Source organism: Zootermopsis nevadensis, unplaced genomic scaffold, assembly GCF_977971745.1.
Source record: "Zootermopsis nevadensis isolate Lab colony 2312 unplaced genomic scaffold, Znev_1.0 Znev_ptg000004l, whole genome shotgun sequence".
In the NCBI taxonomy this organism is placed as follows: Eukaryota; Metazoa; Arthropoda; class Insecta; order Blattodea; family Termopsidae; genus Zootermopsis; species Zootermopsis nevadensis.
In genome coordinates, this window is record NW_028259136.1 from 1814086 (window position 1) to 1832182 (window position 18097).

Genomic DNA, 18097 nt, shown 5'->3' on the forward strand with positions numbered 1-18097 from the left:
GCTCAGATTGTTAGACGCCCCGTTTCCTCGCTGTGGAAACTCGAATTCAATCTCAGGGTGGTCCACGTGGGATTTGCGATGGGTAGCGTGGCACGGAGACATATTTTCTCCGAGCATTTCATTATTTTACTGACAATGTGATTTTACGAAATTTCCATTTTATCACTATTCCGCAGGGCGTGTCATTCGCTCGAGCAGCTGGCATGTTCTCACAAACCAGGTCCTGTGTTTATACAGGGTGAGTCAGAAGTATGTTTACAAACTTTGTGTGCGTGTTCCAGGATAAAAATAAGAAAAAATGTTCCTATGAACATGGGGTCGCAAATGTTTCATTTTCAAAATAATAGCCAAAAATAAGTTTCAATGAATTGACTTTATACCAAAATGAATCAAGCTTCCAGCAAAGATTTTCAATTAACGTTTGGGCAGAAATTGTTGGCGACATACGTATTGGTCCACACATGCTTCCATCGCGTCTAAGAGGACCTTCATAATGGCGATTCTTAAGAAGACATTTGTCACGTCTCCTTGAAGTTGTACCTCTGAATACAAGAAGACAAATGTGGTTTATGCACGACAGAGCCCCAGCACACTTCTCCCATCGCGTCAGATATCATCTCAATGAACAGTACCCTCAGCGATGGATTGGGCGTGGTGGCCCAGTAGCATGGCCACTGAGGTCACCGGACCTGACTCCATTGGACTTTTATCTGTGGGATCACTTGAAGTTCGTCGTTTATGCAACACCCATAAACAATGAAGACGACCTATGGGAACGTGTTCAAAATGCATGCCACATGATTCGAGGAAACCCTGGTGTGTACGAACGAATTCGTCAGTCTTGTGTACGTCGTGCTCGTGCATGTGTGGAGAATGGAGGACAAAGCTTTGAGCATCTCTTATAGATAAACATCCTTGTCCTTATACTTGGCAATAAAGACATGCATTGAAACTTATTTTTTCTATTATTTTGAAAAAGAAATATTTGCGACCACATGTTCATAGGAACATTTTTTTCTTATTTTTGATCCTGGAACACGCACACGAAATTTGTAAACATACTTCTGACTCATCCTGTATAAACTACAGCTTTATTCCTTGTCTTAAATTCAATATGTTTTACAGTGCCAAACCTGAACTAAGTCCCGCTAAACTTCAAGAAGTCTACTTGTACTCACTACCACATTTGGGCTACATGTGAAATGTTACCTGTCCTGACATGGTCTTAATATCCTGACTTACTCTGTGGTAGAATTCAAAAATTCAAAAATTCAAAACCGCTGACATAAGCGATTGAATTATCTGACGATATTAGGTATTGGAAATCCCTAGCAAATTTTTAAAAGAGAAAATTCGGTTTCGTGATTGTTGTTTTTAGTTTCTGTGGGCTTCAGACAAGATAGACTCATTTCATATATTTTTGAATCAATTTACACAGAAAAGCAGAAACTTGTTTAAATAATGTTCACTTGTGTATACTTTTTGCAGGTCAGTTTAGTCTCAGGGTGTTTTCAGTGGGAAACAAGAAGACTTCTGTTTGACAATGCTAAAGACAACCTTTTTTCTCTGACAGTTGCATGTGACTTTTGGGTCATTTAGCCGTACACCATAATTATTTGGCGTTATATCTATTAAGTTAAATCGTTATGTTATGTAAATGTTAATAAATTAATACTGCATATCATTTTGTGTTACAATCTCATTGTTTCCATTGATAGGCCTTAGATAATCTTTGAATTTTCATCCGGCTAGGTAAGCATTAACGAATGAATCACCCAAGTTTATAAGGTTGGCTTTGTGTGGTAAAGTTAAGATGAAGTGAGAATGTTCATAAATTTTTCAATAAAATTTTAGCACTCTGTTCATAACTTTGCCGTAAAAGAGCATAATATAATAGGGTTTCCCGAACTTCAGGCTGAGAGAGAAATTATATTCCATTTATGAAAATGTTTGGCTTCTCTCTCAGGATCGAAGTTGCTGAAACGCAAACTTCTCATAACTCTTCATCGCCGTGATGTCGATTCTATAAAAATAAACTTTCTTCTAAATCTCTATCAGAAGTGTAAATTGTTGAGAGAATTTTAAGAAAATCTTAATGCACAATACATTTTTAAAACATTGGCAGCCGACAATGATTAGAATATTAATGGATTTCTATTAAACTTTTAAAACCTAGTTGTAAATATCTGTCCTACCTGCAAGATTGTCTGTATAAGTCTGCATTTCTTTATCTTTCGTATTATTATCGGTATAAACGGCGATTATTTTCTTAAACAGCGTTAACAAACTGAGTTTCGTAATGGTGATTCACTGCGTCTGTTTGTCAGAATCGTTGCAAATGGCATCCACTGGCTTCAATTGGCTTCATTTGAGTTTGGGAATCGGTGACGCTTATTCAGATCGTCATATACGCTAAATGTTGCGACGTCGTGACGACTCGCTTCGCAGCGATTGGCGTTGGTTTGCCGACATTATTTCGGATCACCTCCGTAGGCTAGTATATTCTGATTATAATGTGTAATGTCGGCGTCGTGACGCTGATTATCGGCTTTCCATCATCGTGTCATAGCGCTTACTAAAGCTTTCCTTGACTTGGTTCGGTGTAGAATCGGCGTCGCGTCGATACGTGTCGTGACGCTTGGAGTCGGCTTGCGAGGGTCGTATCTTTTGATTTTCCAGGCTGTTTGCTGCCAATGGCATCTTGATTCGGTGTTGCGATGACAGGCGTCGTGACACTCGGCGTCGATTTGCCAACTTCTTGTGCCTTCAGTAAGGTCATATACTGTATTGTTTATATGCATGTATATATGTATGCTGGTGAATATGAATGTATGCATGTATGTGCGTGTATGTGTTTACATTTACGTTTGTATGTGTGTGTGTGTGTGCGCGCGCGCGCGTATGTATGTAGCTGATAGAGCATTGTTAAATAATATGCAACATACCATAGTCATCATTACCATCGCCATCCTGAACAGATCATGAGTTTGCTCTATCAGTGTCAAGACGTTTAAGCTAACGGGAGAAAATATCTCCAGGTTCCCGTTCGCATTATCAATACATATTACAATCATTGTTTTAAGTTGTTAAGTTTGTGTTTCTGCATTTAACGCAATTTTACTGATGGAGCTGTGTCGGTGTAAAAGGAGGGAATCCTGGAGAATACATTTAATGAGTTTTAACTAATTGATTTTCTTCTCAGACAACAGTTTATAATTTTAAGTAGGCCTAATCTAGTTCACTGAGCTGTTGCAGAATTTGGTAGTTGTCTCAGTTTAGGTTGTTAACGCTGTTAACGCCGTTTGTGTAGCTTTCTTCGTCCTCACATAAAAGTGAACGCAGTCTACGTGTCGGACTGCTTGTGAGGAGTTTCACGTTCTTGGAAGCTGTTCGCTTTTACAAGTCTTCCGGCTTTATAAAGAATGAAGGCTTCACCTACTAATGCTACTAAAACGATACGATCCGAGACGTACTAAAGCTTACTTTTAAAATACAATTTAATTTGATTACACGAACCACTGTAAAGGCTGTCTCAGGATCAGTGCGTGGTTCTGGGGGCGTCCGATTAGAATCTCGGCTAGGGAACTGGCTGTAATCTCTGCTTTTTTCTTTTGTTTGTCGTAAGTTAATCTTGGCAGACGTCTGGATTGTGTCTTAAAAGAGACCAAGGTCGCTACTTTCACAAATTCTGTACAGATCTTATTCGACAAAATATCTCTGAAGTTGGTAAAATGTTGTTAAATATACGAATCAAACAGAAGTAAATCTGGCGTATTTATTACATAAACTCTGATTTCATGGCCGTACACACAGTTCCGATAGATTATTATTATTATTAGTTATATTATTTTGGTTATATTGATTCTGAGATTGTATTTAAGATTTCGGTGTTTGTATGCTGTATACATGGGTACTTTCTGATTTTCACAAATAACAAAATACTACAGCCGTAAACTACATTCTCTACAGGCAGAGTAATCTATTAGGTCGCCATAATCTTTTCCCCTGTCTCGAATGGGGTAGAGGATTTGTTGGTAAATTTTAACCAGATAATAATAATCATGATCATAAAAATAAAAACTCAATGTTAAACTTTAACTCCATTTTTTTGTCTCTTAACAATGTTGAGGATGAAGTGGATTCTTCTGATTGACTATAGGGTCCAGTGGAGGGCTCTTGTGAACATCGTAATGATGAACCCTAAGAGCTTTATAAGAGGCGGGGAATTTCTTCAGTAGCTACGCGACTCTGCTGAATGGATTTATTTAATAATCTGAGGGTCTATAAGAGAGGCTACCAGCTTTTATCTACCGCTGCAAATAGTGAGACCAAGCGAAGAATTCTGCTGCTAGAGTGACCATTAAATTGAAGCAGAAAAGGGACGTGATGATGTGCTACGAGGACTGCGAAGAGACAATTTTATTCGCTGTGGTACAAGATGAAACTTTAGAAATTTAAAATGTAGGCCTATTCTTACCTCTCGTGTTCCACCCTCATGTTATAGCAACGTTATCCGATTTATAGTTTCCAATAATAATTACATTTTTTGTAATATTATTTTACGATGTGCGTTACCCTTAAATTACCATTCAAATCAATTGCATGCTTCTAGTATCTTTTTTATGATTCTTGAAATCTTTTTCCCATGTTCTTATTTACCACCGTTATAATTCGTGCCTGAATAATTTCAAGTGCTGACCGTTATTTGTCACTATTTGTTCCTGGCGTTTCACGAGTAACTTTGAACCAACTGCTAATTCTCCTACCATAATATTAAGCCCAGTATTTTCTCTTCCTATATTGAAAACAAAATAAAGCAGTGTGGTAGCATGAGATACTCGTTTACTAAAGAGCAGCAGTTTAACTTTGTTAGCGTTAGGAAGAGAAAGTTTATTGTTTTGCTCAGCTTCGCACGTTTCCTAATAGCGTAATTCAATCAATGGCTCTCCACGTCTTAGCTTGTGCTTGTGGCTTATTAGCCAGAGAACAAGCAGTGTTTATGGGTTCCCTGCGTGGATAATATATAATGAAGACGTAACGTCGGCCCGTCCGTCCTAATATTTAGTTTACCAAAACCACTCCACGGTCTGACTCTAATTGGCGTGACTTGCACTGGAAGCTGTAGAAGGAATTTCGGTTTAGTATCGGTTCATATGTAGTTTCTTCTAATATCACCTAAACGACAATAAAAGGTAACTTGTCTGGAGAGATGCAGTCATGTATCACATTAAGACTTTCTACATATTATACATATATTGTTACATACACAAACTTATTACATTTTATTTATAATATTTTTAAGTCAAGTGTTCTTTTAACTGTTTGGAAGGGAAATTTAATTTATTCATGCTTGCATTGTTGATTTCTTTTGTCGAAATACGAACACATTACATTGACCTTATAATTAATTTATCCTTAATTTTTTTCTCATGAGAACGTCGCGACCTTGTTATCACGCCTGCTTTGTTTTTGGGAGGTCCTGGGTTTAAATCTGTGACCATAAACCGGCTGTCCGCTGAGTTTTTAATTGCTTTCCTCAATTACTCCTGGAAAATCTTTGGATTAGTATCTTCATTTAAACTATGACCACATCTTCCCACATTTTTTGTAGTTCACGATTCATAAATCAATTTACCATTCGATGGTAAGTAGTATGATTTACTGAAAGCGTCGTTAAATAAATCACAAATAAATATTTTGTTGAAAGCTTGAATCCCTGCGATTCAGTATGTATTTATTTTATTTAGTGTTCTGTCTGACGACAGGTCCATATGAACAGGATCCTTCCATCCTTTTCTTGGACTGGGACCTGTTCATATACGTTCTTGGCAGATGATCCAGAAGTGGTTTGCCATTGCCTTCTTCTGTGTGTGAGTGGAGTAATTGTTGGGATGCCACGGAGAAACCGGGGAAGCCCCCGAAGGAAAACTCCGTGTTGCCTAGACCACGGACTTTAATAATAGTGTCATGGAGTTATCGGGGAGGATGGGACAGTTCACGTCACTTATTCTCTTAGATCAGTCTTCCTTCCTACCTCTAAAGAACAGAGAAACAAGGGATAACTAGAAACAACTCCATTTTGCCTTGTAGATAAGAGATTGGATTCGTAATGAAGAGTAATTCATTCCCTCTGTTGGGAGAAGTCAGAATGTGGAACTATGCTCTCTCCGCATCTCACAGCACTGGAACGAACTGAAGACCGAAGTTACTGATTAATGTGTACGTTTTCATTGTGTTCAGGAGATAATTTTGAAGTTCTAGATACCTTTCCGGTATGCTTCACAGCTTCTGTAAATATTAATTCGACATAAAATCTACAAAGCTCAGCTCAGACAGTAGTCATATATGGAGTGACGTAGTTTCCATGCCACTTTTTTGAAAGAAGAAACGTTCATATAAAGGCATATTCGCTGTAAACGTGTATTTATTTTGTGTGCCCCCTCAAATAAATTTAAATAAATTAAGAAATCTTCGTAAAACTCGGCATGAAGATAAAGTAACATAAGATTACCCTTTTCAGTCTGTCTAGCACTGTGAGCGGTAAGGCAGCGGTCGTCGTAAATATTTGAACATGTTGGCACAATTCAGTTTCTGGTGCTGAGACTGTACTAATTAATATTAAAAAATTGTCTTATTCGCGTCGTCGACTTCACTGTCCGTCCGTCTGTTCGCATATAACTACTCGAGAACCACTGAAGAGATTTTCATTAAATTTGATACTCGGGAGTTTTACGAAAATTTGTCAACCAGTTCCAGTTCTGGTTAAAATTTGATGAAAGTAACGGGCACTTCACATGAAGGCCAACTTCCAATTTTCGAGTCCGAAAGAGACTGAGTATGGAATCCTCAGGTTGCCGTGGTTACGTTGCTTGTCAGTTATAAAATATCGACGAGACGTGAAGAAAGCTTTCCATGTGTTTCTGAGCAGAACTTAAACTGTAGTGCTATTTATAGCTGTAGGTCGTTTTCTGACGATATTCTACATCAGCTACAGAGAGTATTCACTGCCGGCGAGATGAGCGGATAATATTAACGGTGATCTGGGAAGGGAACTATTCACCCTTTGTTTCTAAGTGATACCACAGCATTCGCCTACACCTAGAGCGCCTGAGGACAGCTACACGAAACCTCAAGAGTGAAGGTCTGTGTCCCGAGCGATACTAGAGCCAGAGACCTCATGTCACCTTCTAACCTGCACTAGATTGCTTTGCATGACGTATTTACTATTATTTGTTATTAATATTTAACATTAATCCAGATAATTCTCTTATAAAAATAATTTAGTGATGATAAAAAGTCTTGGTTCTCTGTGAGGGGCTGTGACATTACTATAGTAGTTTCACAATTAAGAAGTTGGAGGAACGTGACGTGCAGGGATATGTATAATGAAAATTGGCGTGCTAACTCTCGTTAGGGAGGTATTGGTCTAGAAGTCTGTTCGACAACAAGCTGCCTTTGCTGAGACATTGTAGTTTTCCTCAGTCCTTCCAGGAGAATGTTGGATTATAACTTTAAAACAAGCACTGCCCCTTCTCCACGTTAATAACATTCCTGTCAGACGTACTGCATGACCTTGGCAGTTGATTCAGCGAATGCATCAAATGAAAAACAATGGGTTTAATGTTGATGATGATGTGGTTTTGTTTCCTACGTATAGGAATGCGTTGTTGTTCTACACGTGAAGTCCGTCTTCTCCATTTTCCGTTCCTTCTTCTTGGAAAAATGTATTCTTATAAAGAAGGAAAACATTTCAAACCGTGCAGTTTGTCAACAAAGTCCGATGTTGATTGAACCATTCCAGACTACCTTCATATTATTCACAAACTTTGCAGCGAAAATATACGAACAAATGTCTGCTTCCTCCTAGACACAAAGAAAATAAACTTACGTTACATTTTGTTGTACCGAACAGAGATTAATGTAAGTAATAACTTCTTATTCAATTATGTTAACCTTTCTGAGAGAACCTTAGATACTACGTGCCTTTCTCTGTCTTACTTGCTACGTGCTTCATTTGTCTAATTTCGTACTAAATTAATGCTTTTATATGCCACCTTCCTTAATATCACCACTGGTTTTTCTGCAGTGTACATCCCAATAGAGATGTTAATTCTATGAAGCTTATCCCTTCTTGAGAAGAATTAGGTGCTCAGTTGGTAAAGTAAATCCCCTACATTTGTGGGATCAGAAACGTTTATTTCGGTGTTCGCAAGAGCCTGTCAGTCGTAATCCGTGTTCTGAGCCACATAAATCCCGGCAATTTTCTAATACTGTACTTATTTAAAATTAATTTTATATCATACTCCCATCTATGTCTAAGTCAACTAAACTGTCAGGTTTTTCGATAAAAATGTTATAAGCATTTCCTAAAATTGTCCCTGCTTTATTTCTATTCCGTCCAGTTCACCGTTCCAGATTAAAAGTTTTGATTATAATTTAGTGTGCAGTTTCCTTTACGATGCATTTCAAGTGTCGTCAGATGTGATATTAAAAAATTTGCGTCATTGCCATGTTTGTAATTTTCGCCGTATAAAAAGTTAGAGTTTAGTATTAATTTTGTAACCACGTTTCTGATCTGTCTCTGTACAAAATTTCACATGCAAGTTTTATCAGTTGTTACTGTCAAACTGGAAAGCAAATACACTTTTCTTATGGAGGTCTTATATTTTATTTTAAAATCTACAAAAATCGAGTTAACATAGCGTTACGTACTTTTAAAAATTTAACGCCACACGAAATTTTACTACGTTCTGATAAACGACTTTTACATCGCCCATATCTTAGAAGTTTTCACGGTCGCCCTGTTTATTTTATTGGTTTTAGGGAGTTGTATCTAAGAAATATGCAGTGGAATAGCGATCGTGTCAAATTTTAAGTATATTTATAAGCCAACTTAAGATTATGTAAGGCACATCTCCGACATGTTGATAACGGATACCTTTGTTTATTGTACAGCAAGAATGAAAGGCTAAAATCTACACTGAATGAAAATTATTTAATTTTATTTCATAATTTCTTTATTTAACGGTTGAGAATTAGTTTTTCTACTCCCAGTCGAATAATTTCCAAGTACCCACTTTGTCAGTTTTACATTTTAATGTGAATTGACTTAGTTAAAAAGTGCTCTGAAGGGTGTTTATAAATTGTAGTACATTGTACGTAGCCGAAGAGAGGAATGTAGTGACGATTTCCACAGGTTTAAACTACAACCTAACATTTGGGAGAATTTTGTACGCTTTCAATGCAAATGAGTATAATTCCACTCGTAAAGTCTACCCTGAAACTTATGACTGTTTGCTAATAGGACAACATTTTACTATTCAGTGAACGGGCGGATAACTTCAGAAAATTACATGCTTTATTTCACAGTGCGCTCCTCGTAGTGCTACTTGTATTCTGGTTTGCGTAAGCCGTCCTCACAAAAGGAAAATAAGACAAGTAAGCTTTCACGAAACTCGTGTAAATGATAACCGTGAAGGATTATTTCGTGAGGAGTTAAACACGTGCGTGAGCTGAAGAGTTCAAAGTCTGTTGTGTTCTCTCTTCGTCTTTCGCACTCACATCCACTCTGACACCCGAGCATCACAGCGGGAAGTTCCTGGCCCAAATTCAATTTCCTTCACACTGTCATGCAAACCAAATTTACTAAACATACTGCTGCCTGTCTGATAATGCAGTATCATCTACAGCTCTTATTTACCGTCGAATAAGACATGAGATGATAAATAATGAGTCCTAAGATCTTGGCTTGTTTCGGTGTATGATGACGGGCGAGAGTAAATGAAGGAAAATAGCGAAATACAGAATAGATAAAGTGGGAACTCCAGTCAGGTTCGAACCTGTAACTTCACGATCGAGACTCAGTTGCGTTATCGCGGAATCTGCTAGGTTTACTCTGTTAGTTCTTTATTGTACCTAGATTACCAGAACTGGAAAAACAGCCTTTTGTCTCCCAAAACCAGAGGCATCTCTCTACAATTTCATTTGTAATTTCGCTGTTCAGTCTCATTCATATCACCTGCACGAGTTACATGCTTGATACATCAATAGTATATTTAATAACTCTGAAACCACTGAGCCACAAGTTCTCTTTAAATGAAGGTTGTTTAGGCAAGCCACGGTTTTGAAATGTTAATGGTATCTTTCACTTTCCATAAAGTTCTTTAAGTTGTAGCTTTCCAAGACAATTCTCTATTAAATTTCTGTAATGATTTTCCTTCACTCACACGAGTTACATACCCGATACATTTGTAATATATTTAATAACTCTAAAATTATAAATCCGCAAGTTGTTTTAAATGAACTTGGTGTTTCAAAGGGTTAAATTGTTGACTATAATTCTACCATTTAGCTTCTTGTAATGATAACCGTAACGTTTAAGCACATGGCACACACCCTTCTTTAATGCAGTGCCTGATGCATTTAGCTATGAGAAGTTACTGAAGGAAATTATGATAAACTCAATTCAGATAGCCCTCATTTCCCCAAAACGGTACAGTGCAGCAACATATATACTACATCACTAACTTAAAATTCTAGTTCACATTAAATATGACGTGAGCCACTTTTGATTGACGATGCAGTGCTACATATCAACTATTAACACGGGCCACTTCACGAGAAATGAAATAATATTAACAATAACGAGTAACTAATGAAGATAGAGGAGGAAACAACTGGAAAATCCGAAATAAATCTCCTGTAAAGCAGTTCAAGGCGTCAAACACTCTTTTTGTGGTCACAACCTCTAGACGCAGTCATGCACACCAACCTCGCTATTTTCCGTTCACGGATTAGAGAGTCTGACCTGTCACTCCTCGGAATTCATTCTCGGAAAAGCGCGAACAAACATGACCTAAGGGGAATATTAACATTCAGTCCAGGCATACACTACGCCTAATATAGTTTGTTCTTGAAACAGTGTGGCCACTGGTCAGTGGAATCGGCTATCTTGTTTCATACCGAATATAACTTCAGGGCTGAATTTCGGTTTTCTTTAGGTTAGGTATAAAAGTCACGTTCTTAGATATGTTTGAGTGAATGTCAGTTCACCGTACCAACGAAATGCAAACGTTGCGCTACGTTCTAGTTCCTTATTATGTTCACGAACATTGCTGAATTTATATTACATGTAATACGCATACATATATATGAAGACCAAACTTCTTTTTGTCATACTTGAATGAGAAGACTTGGCAACAGATGCAGGATTTCATAGTCTTTCTATAATTTTCTTTTCGTTATATTGATTTAGACATCGTTAAATTGTTAGCAGTGCTAAGGTTCTAAATAGACGCTTCTGTTAATACATGAAAATCTATCATAGATCTACTTTTATAATCCCTCAACTTTCTTGGACGTTCGTAATGGCGCATTCTAAAGCGAAAGTAAAAACCAATGGCGATAAAGTACCTAATTGTTCAAGCACATTTTATTAACTCGACTATTTTTATTGGTAGGCCTATACTGAGTTCTATGAGAAGGCTCTATGAAATAATACTGTCTTGCCCGAGACCTGTAAATAAAAAAAGGTGAATGATTTCCGGAACTTGCTTAGAATTTTAATAAAGAAACCCATAAACGTAGCCAAAACAGGTTTGAAATCACGGCATAGTACGTGAAAACAGCAATAACTCTCTTTGCACTCATCTCTTCGCAAGAGAATTTTGGAATCTTAACAGTACAGGGGTCATAGGTGTATTGATCGTGTGTGGTCGAGGTGTGCTGCCATTACCGAATCGCTCCAGCCTAGTAACCTCCATACGTCAAGCAGCATAATTACTGTCCATAAAATTCGTAAGTCTTAGAACCTGCACGCACGAGCGGTTTGGGCCGCAGCGGTTTCTTTGCCGCAACATGCTTCATTTTCGATGCGGTGCGGTGACCGCACAGCGGCTGGCGGTGGCAATAGAACACGAAGAACCCTACCTGTGTGCGCGCACGAGCGGTAAAACAGCCGCATCGTATTTTCTGTTGTTATTACGGGATAGTTAAGTTGTGGTCTCGTATCTGTCAATGCCATTAAAGTTCACGACAATATCAACCCTATGTTTTGCTGAAAGAAGTCATTTAAAAATTCCAAGGTCATTTTAAGACGAATTTCTCTCATACTTAATTCTAAAGAACCTCACGTATCTTTGAGGTCGCAGAGAAGTCAAGGTCATGTCACAGTCACAAAAATATGAATCCTGGAGTTTTCCGAAAAGAGGGCTTTAAAAATGTCGAGGTCATTTGAAAGTCATTTTTTCAAAAGCATATTTCTGCCGATCTGTAGGGCACTTAATGACCATACTCATGTCAGTTTTAGGTAATGGATAGGTCAACGTCACCTCAAGATCACGACAAAATCAGTCCAAGGTTTTTGTGGAATATGGGCCTTTGAAGTTTTCTAGCTCACTTTAAGAACATTGTTTTCTCACACTTTTATCTACCTAATTGTATTAATCTGTGTGACCATACTCATGTTATTTTGAAGCCACTTAAATGTTTTCTGCTGTGCGGTGTGTAGAAATATACAGTAGCCTACTGAAAGTCGCTTTTGGTTATCGAGGAAAACCCAGTAATCTGAAACATGTTAAGGTTCTTACTCTTAATTGTTTCCGTTCCTAGCGCAAAACTTAAACAGACCCGAATAAAAAGCAACAATTCTAATCTAGTCAGTGTTTGAAGGTTTCTAACAGTGTTACATTATAACGTGTAAAATTGTTCTTTTGTACTCTGTCCGGCGTCTGAATTGCAATATTGTAAAATTACGTTTTGAAAGCGTGACTCTGGTTTCGTCATTCGGTAAAAAGTGGAAAGAGAACAGAATACCTGTCCGTCGGATGTCAGGCCTCAGAGGTCTGAGGCTGTTTCGACAAAGACTATTGTAAAGCTGAGGTGTGGCCTTTGGAATGCCCAGGTGACGGTGAAGGGAATGATGTTCTTATGTTTAATAAATACCATGCAAAGAAGAACAAGGAAGATGTATGGGGAAGTGGAGGTACATCGCCATGCATCCTTGCCTAAGGTATTAGATGAAGGCGAGTAGTCACCTCATGATTCGATGTTTTTGCCCGAGGAAGGAGCATAGGTACTTTTTGCACTAGAAATTTGGCCAAGTTGCTTTGCCAGAGTGAACGCGTCGTCGAAACGGAAGGTGTGTGTTTGTGCAAGGAGTCGAATCCCGGCTGTAATGTCCATAGTCTAGTTGCGGTACTGACTGAGCTGTCCTGGGACATATCCCGGGTTTGCCAGTTTCTGCATTGTTTATTTGTAACTGAGGTCGTGCAAAGTGGTATACATTGCGGTTGGCGAACCTGATCTCATTCATTTGTGCAATCAATCGGAATCAGCTAATTATTATCGTCATCCGAAGCAGTACTAGATTATACAGTTTCATACGCAGTTTAGCTGTATGTAATGGTTTAAATAAACATGGTAGATGAATTGCAAATATTCAGAGAGCAGAAAGGTAGTTTTAGGGTTCGAGTCGAATAGATTTCCTCTTCAGTTTTTATGTTAAGCTACTGCACGTTTGGCCCCTTGACTCCTAAATAAACAAAAAATAAAGTTGCAGTTTGTACAATTTTTAGTCGTAACGCCCATACAGTTCTTGTGAATAATCTAATATTTTTAAATTTTCAATATGTCTCTTTTCATATCGTTCGCCTGTAAAATTTGCCAGTGCACGGAAACCTAATTCATGAAATTTTTGACGATGAACTGAAATACACAGCAAAAAATATTCGGATAAAATTTATATATATTTACTCTTTCTTTACGTACGAACAAATCCATAATTCACCACCCGTAATGTGGATTAAAACTAATACGACATTCATTTTAGTGCAGTGAATGAATAATTGTATGATTTATTTACGGGCTCGTAATTGCTTATACTTTTAACCAAAAAATCTGGAGCTTACTGCAATCCAATATACGTGATGCACATTTCGCCATTACTGTGACTTAAAAACATTTGAAAACTTGTTCTTTTTGCTTTACTGATTAATTTTTTTTCGGATGCTGATCATTGAGTCGAAAGGACAGTTCAACTAAATGGCCCTGACTGTGTTTCTATTAACACACACAATTTTAGAATACAGAATCTCGCAGTTTTACGAATTTCTTCATTGTTATGTTGTTATTACCGATTATAGAAAATTAAATAACGAGAGTTTGGTGTGGCCATCAATGGCACAACGTCCATACCAAATTTAACCAAAAACTCTTTAGCCGTTCTCGAGTTAACATGCGGACAGACGGATAGACACGATCAGCCCGATATTTGTTCATGTTGTGCGCACCATGCAAAGAACACACAGAAGACCGGATCACTGTGATGGACCTGACTTTTATATGGCACCCATTACGAGTGTAATGCAGTTCAGAGAACCTCAGCTCAGTTGACCTGCACATAACGACACAACATGGTGGTCATGTTAACTTATTGGTTGGGAACAGATATAGTTTTAAGGTAGTGTATAATAAGTAATAACATGTAAGATTTGAGGTTTTCACAGCGGTGAGTATGAAGATTTCTGTCTTGTGAGTTGTATGCCTCCATCATCCTGATGATGGAGGCAGTATGACCTCAGAAACGTTGGTAAACATCGACCAGACTACACAGCGCAACAACCCAGTAGACAGAAATCTTCATACTTTGATGACGGAGGCAGTATGGCCTCTGAAACGTTGGTTAACATCGACCAGACTACACAGCGCAACAACCCAGAAGACAGAAATCTTCATACTCATCGCCCTGATGATGGAGGCAGTATGACCTCTGAAACGTTGGTTAACATCGACCAGACTACACAGCGCAACAACCCAGTAGACAGAAATCTTCATACTCTGATGACGGAGGCAGTATGGCCTCTGAAACGTTGGTTAACATCGACCAGACTACACAGCGCAACAACCCAGAAGACAGAAATCTTCATACTCATCGCCCTGATGACGGAGGCAGTATGACCTCTGAAACGTTGGTTAACATCGACCAGACTACACAGTGCAACAACCCAGAAGACAGAAATCTTCATACTCATCATCGTCCTGATGACGGAGGCAGTATGACCTCTGAAACGTTGGTTAACATCGACCAGACTACACAGCGCAACAACCCAGAAGACAGAAATCTTCATACTCTGATGACGGAGGCAGTATGGCCTCTGAAACGTTGGTTAACATCGACCAGACTACACAGCGCAACAACCCAGAAGACAGAAAACTTCATACTCAATCGCCCTGATGATGGAGGCAGTATGACCTCAGAAACGTTGGTAAACATCGACCAGACTACACAGCGCAACAACCCGGAAGACAGAAAACTTCATACTCAATCGCCCTGATGATGGAGGCAGTATGACCTCAGAAACGTTGGTAAACATCGACCAGACTACACAGTGCAACAACCCAGAAGACAGAAATCTTCAAGTAATAATATATCGTCCGCACAAAATATATTTGTATAATGCTGACAATAACTAGTGTGAGAATTTTGCATATGCACTAGTAGCACAAGTGGCATACAGAAGTGCTTTGGACACTTACTACAATGGGTTTTCTCTACTAAATTTGTCTCTGTGAAATGCAATTTCCACGCTGGTATTTACTTAAAATAAGCTGTTAGAATATTTGTGTGATATCGTGGTAATGCGACATTTCTTCTGCTGAGAAGCGATCGAGAGATAATGGAACATGCATTTGTACTAAGGAAGATATTCCGTGTGTCAGTTTGTTAATATATTGTTGGCGTAGGAAATTTCATTTTTCGCTAGTTATCTAGCTTTATGAATACAAATATTATAGAGTAGATCTGCATCAGCAACGTTGTAAATCACTGTTGACTAGAGTGTCATTAGAAAGGCCGAGCGGCAATTCCCCTGCGGACATGGCTCTTTGTGGTTTTCCACATTCCATTATCGCCTCTTCCTTCAGCTGCTGCGGGCTGTTCCATTTAGCGTGCACACGTGCACACGTGCACATAGGTTACAGGGACCCGTGAACTACACGCCGTAGGAAAGGACCAACAAATAAGTAATAAATCAATAAATGAGAGAATTATGATTGGATACTTAAACGTGCAGCAAGCAACACGTTTTTAAGTAGTGCTATGGCTTGATTTTGCTGAAACCATGTTCTCGCATGTTTTCCAACCAAAATATCGTGCATGCTGTAAGTACCAATGGCCTTGTAAACCTATCCATTCTTCGCATTGTTGTGTACTACTGAACATAAAGACGTCAGTCCTCTCTGCCAGACTTTGTATACACTGAGGTCGAAGAGATATAATCAGACAGGTGAGTGGCTATCAGGTGTTATTGATCAAAACACTAAACAGGCCACGCAGACACTTATACTGCTTGAGGATGATATTAATTGGGTTATTCCGAATTGTCGTCCATACTATTAAAGCAAACGATGGTTATATTTAAATAAACCAAAAACTGACTTTGATACAGTGCATGAGGTAATTTGCATAGTAAAGCTATTATCTTAAAGCAGTTTAGGTTACACGTTCCATGCAAACATTCTATGTTTCATTGAATGTAAACTTGGCAGAGTACACAGAGTATCACAAATGGACTTCATTATTATGCGTATATATATAATAACTAACTAACTAACTAACTAACTGTTTAGGGTACCAGAAGGTTCATCACCAAAGCCCTCAGCCGGTCACTGTCCTGGGCCAACAAAATCAAGTCGCCTTCAACTCCTATTTCAAATCATTTTTATTTGCCATGTTCGTGCCAAAGAGTCCGAGGCTTGGTAAGATTCTTCGTAACACGGCAGTTTTTTACGGTGAAAGGTTGTTAGCCTCACGCCCAACCCCCAAGCTTGAGGACTTGCGTATATGTACATGAACAATTTAATATTTCACGACCACTACAACGAAATCATCATAACGTAAGAAGCTAGTGTACAGCAAGTAATATGGACAACATTATGTAATCGGTATGGGCAAACAGATGACGATTAGCCCACTAAAGGAGCATTTACTTTATGCAAGCTTGGAATATTCGTCATGACACCGACTGTCCAGCTTTATACAAAGTTGTTCCATTGAAATTTCAATCGTAAATACTACATATGGACCCCTCAACGCACAAAACGAGAAAACAGCTGGCAGTATTTGGTTTTTGCATCCGTATCCTGTTATTGCAGCTTTGAACTTCAGATGTTTATTGTTCTGATGAATGAATGCGAATGTAGCCATCCGTTCAGGTGTACCGTGGTTTATAAAATCTCTTCGGTCTCGGCTTTACAAATAATGTTCTTTTAATTCTATCGTACGCGCATACGCTCACACACGCACTGAACACAATAAAAATCAAACGAAGAATTGATGTTAAGATAAACTCATGTTTTTAAAGGTACTTACCCTGCAAGTAGTATGTTATTTTGCACATGAACTCCCCGTACAACCAGAGCTTTATGACGGCTTGGCTTATAGCCACTGGCATGCAAATGAGGGTCACCAGAAGATCAGCGACTGACAGGTTTACCAGAAAGTAATTGGTGACACTGTAACAGAAGAAAGGTTATATCACACTTATATTTTATTAATGATAAAAGATTCATGTTCAGATCTCTAGACGTTGCTGAATATAGGATGCAATAGTCGGCTGCAGGGTATGGACTTAATTTTTGATGAGAGGGTATTTATCGACCAGTTGGGAGAGAATTATCTACTCAGCGTAATTCCAGAACCATGGAGTTACAAGCATGTCATTGAGAACTGACACATCAGCAATTTCTTCATCTTGAATTATTTTTACACCAGCGTGTCATGCGTATTTATGAGTTATTCATTTAATTTAACGATACTGACAATATCTTGGGCTATATAGCGTCGGATGATAGTATTGATTATTAATGAACGCTGAATTGGAAAGGGCTTCGAAGGAAGCGGTCATGTCATAATTGCCACCTATAATTGTGTCTTTCAAATCGGCTATTTCTTCCCTTGAAGATTTACGACCAAACTTTGATACACAATTATCGCCCCTCTTATGCGTGCTACATTCACCATATATATATATATATCACTCCTTTCTTTAATTACCCTAACGTTTGATTATAAACACAACTTATGGAGCTCCTTATTACG

General features: G+C 38.4%; 1 protein-coding gene across 3 annotated transcripts in view; it reads right to left on the reverse strand.

The window, feature by feature from the left end:
* Positions 1 to 18097, reverse strand: part of LOC110827094 (QRFP-like peptide receptor) — an 85724-nt gene that overhangs the window by 20895 nt on the left and 46732 nt on the right. For all 3 annotated transcript variants that reach the window (XM_087342857.1, XM_087342856.1, XM_022058428.2), the window contains exon 3: positions 17369 to 17511. In XM_087342857.1, the coding sequence (XP_087198983.1) occupies positions 17369 to 17511 (143 nt within the window). The remainder of the gene's footprint in view (positions 1 to 17368; positions 17512 to 18097) is intronic.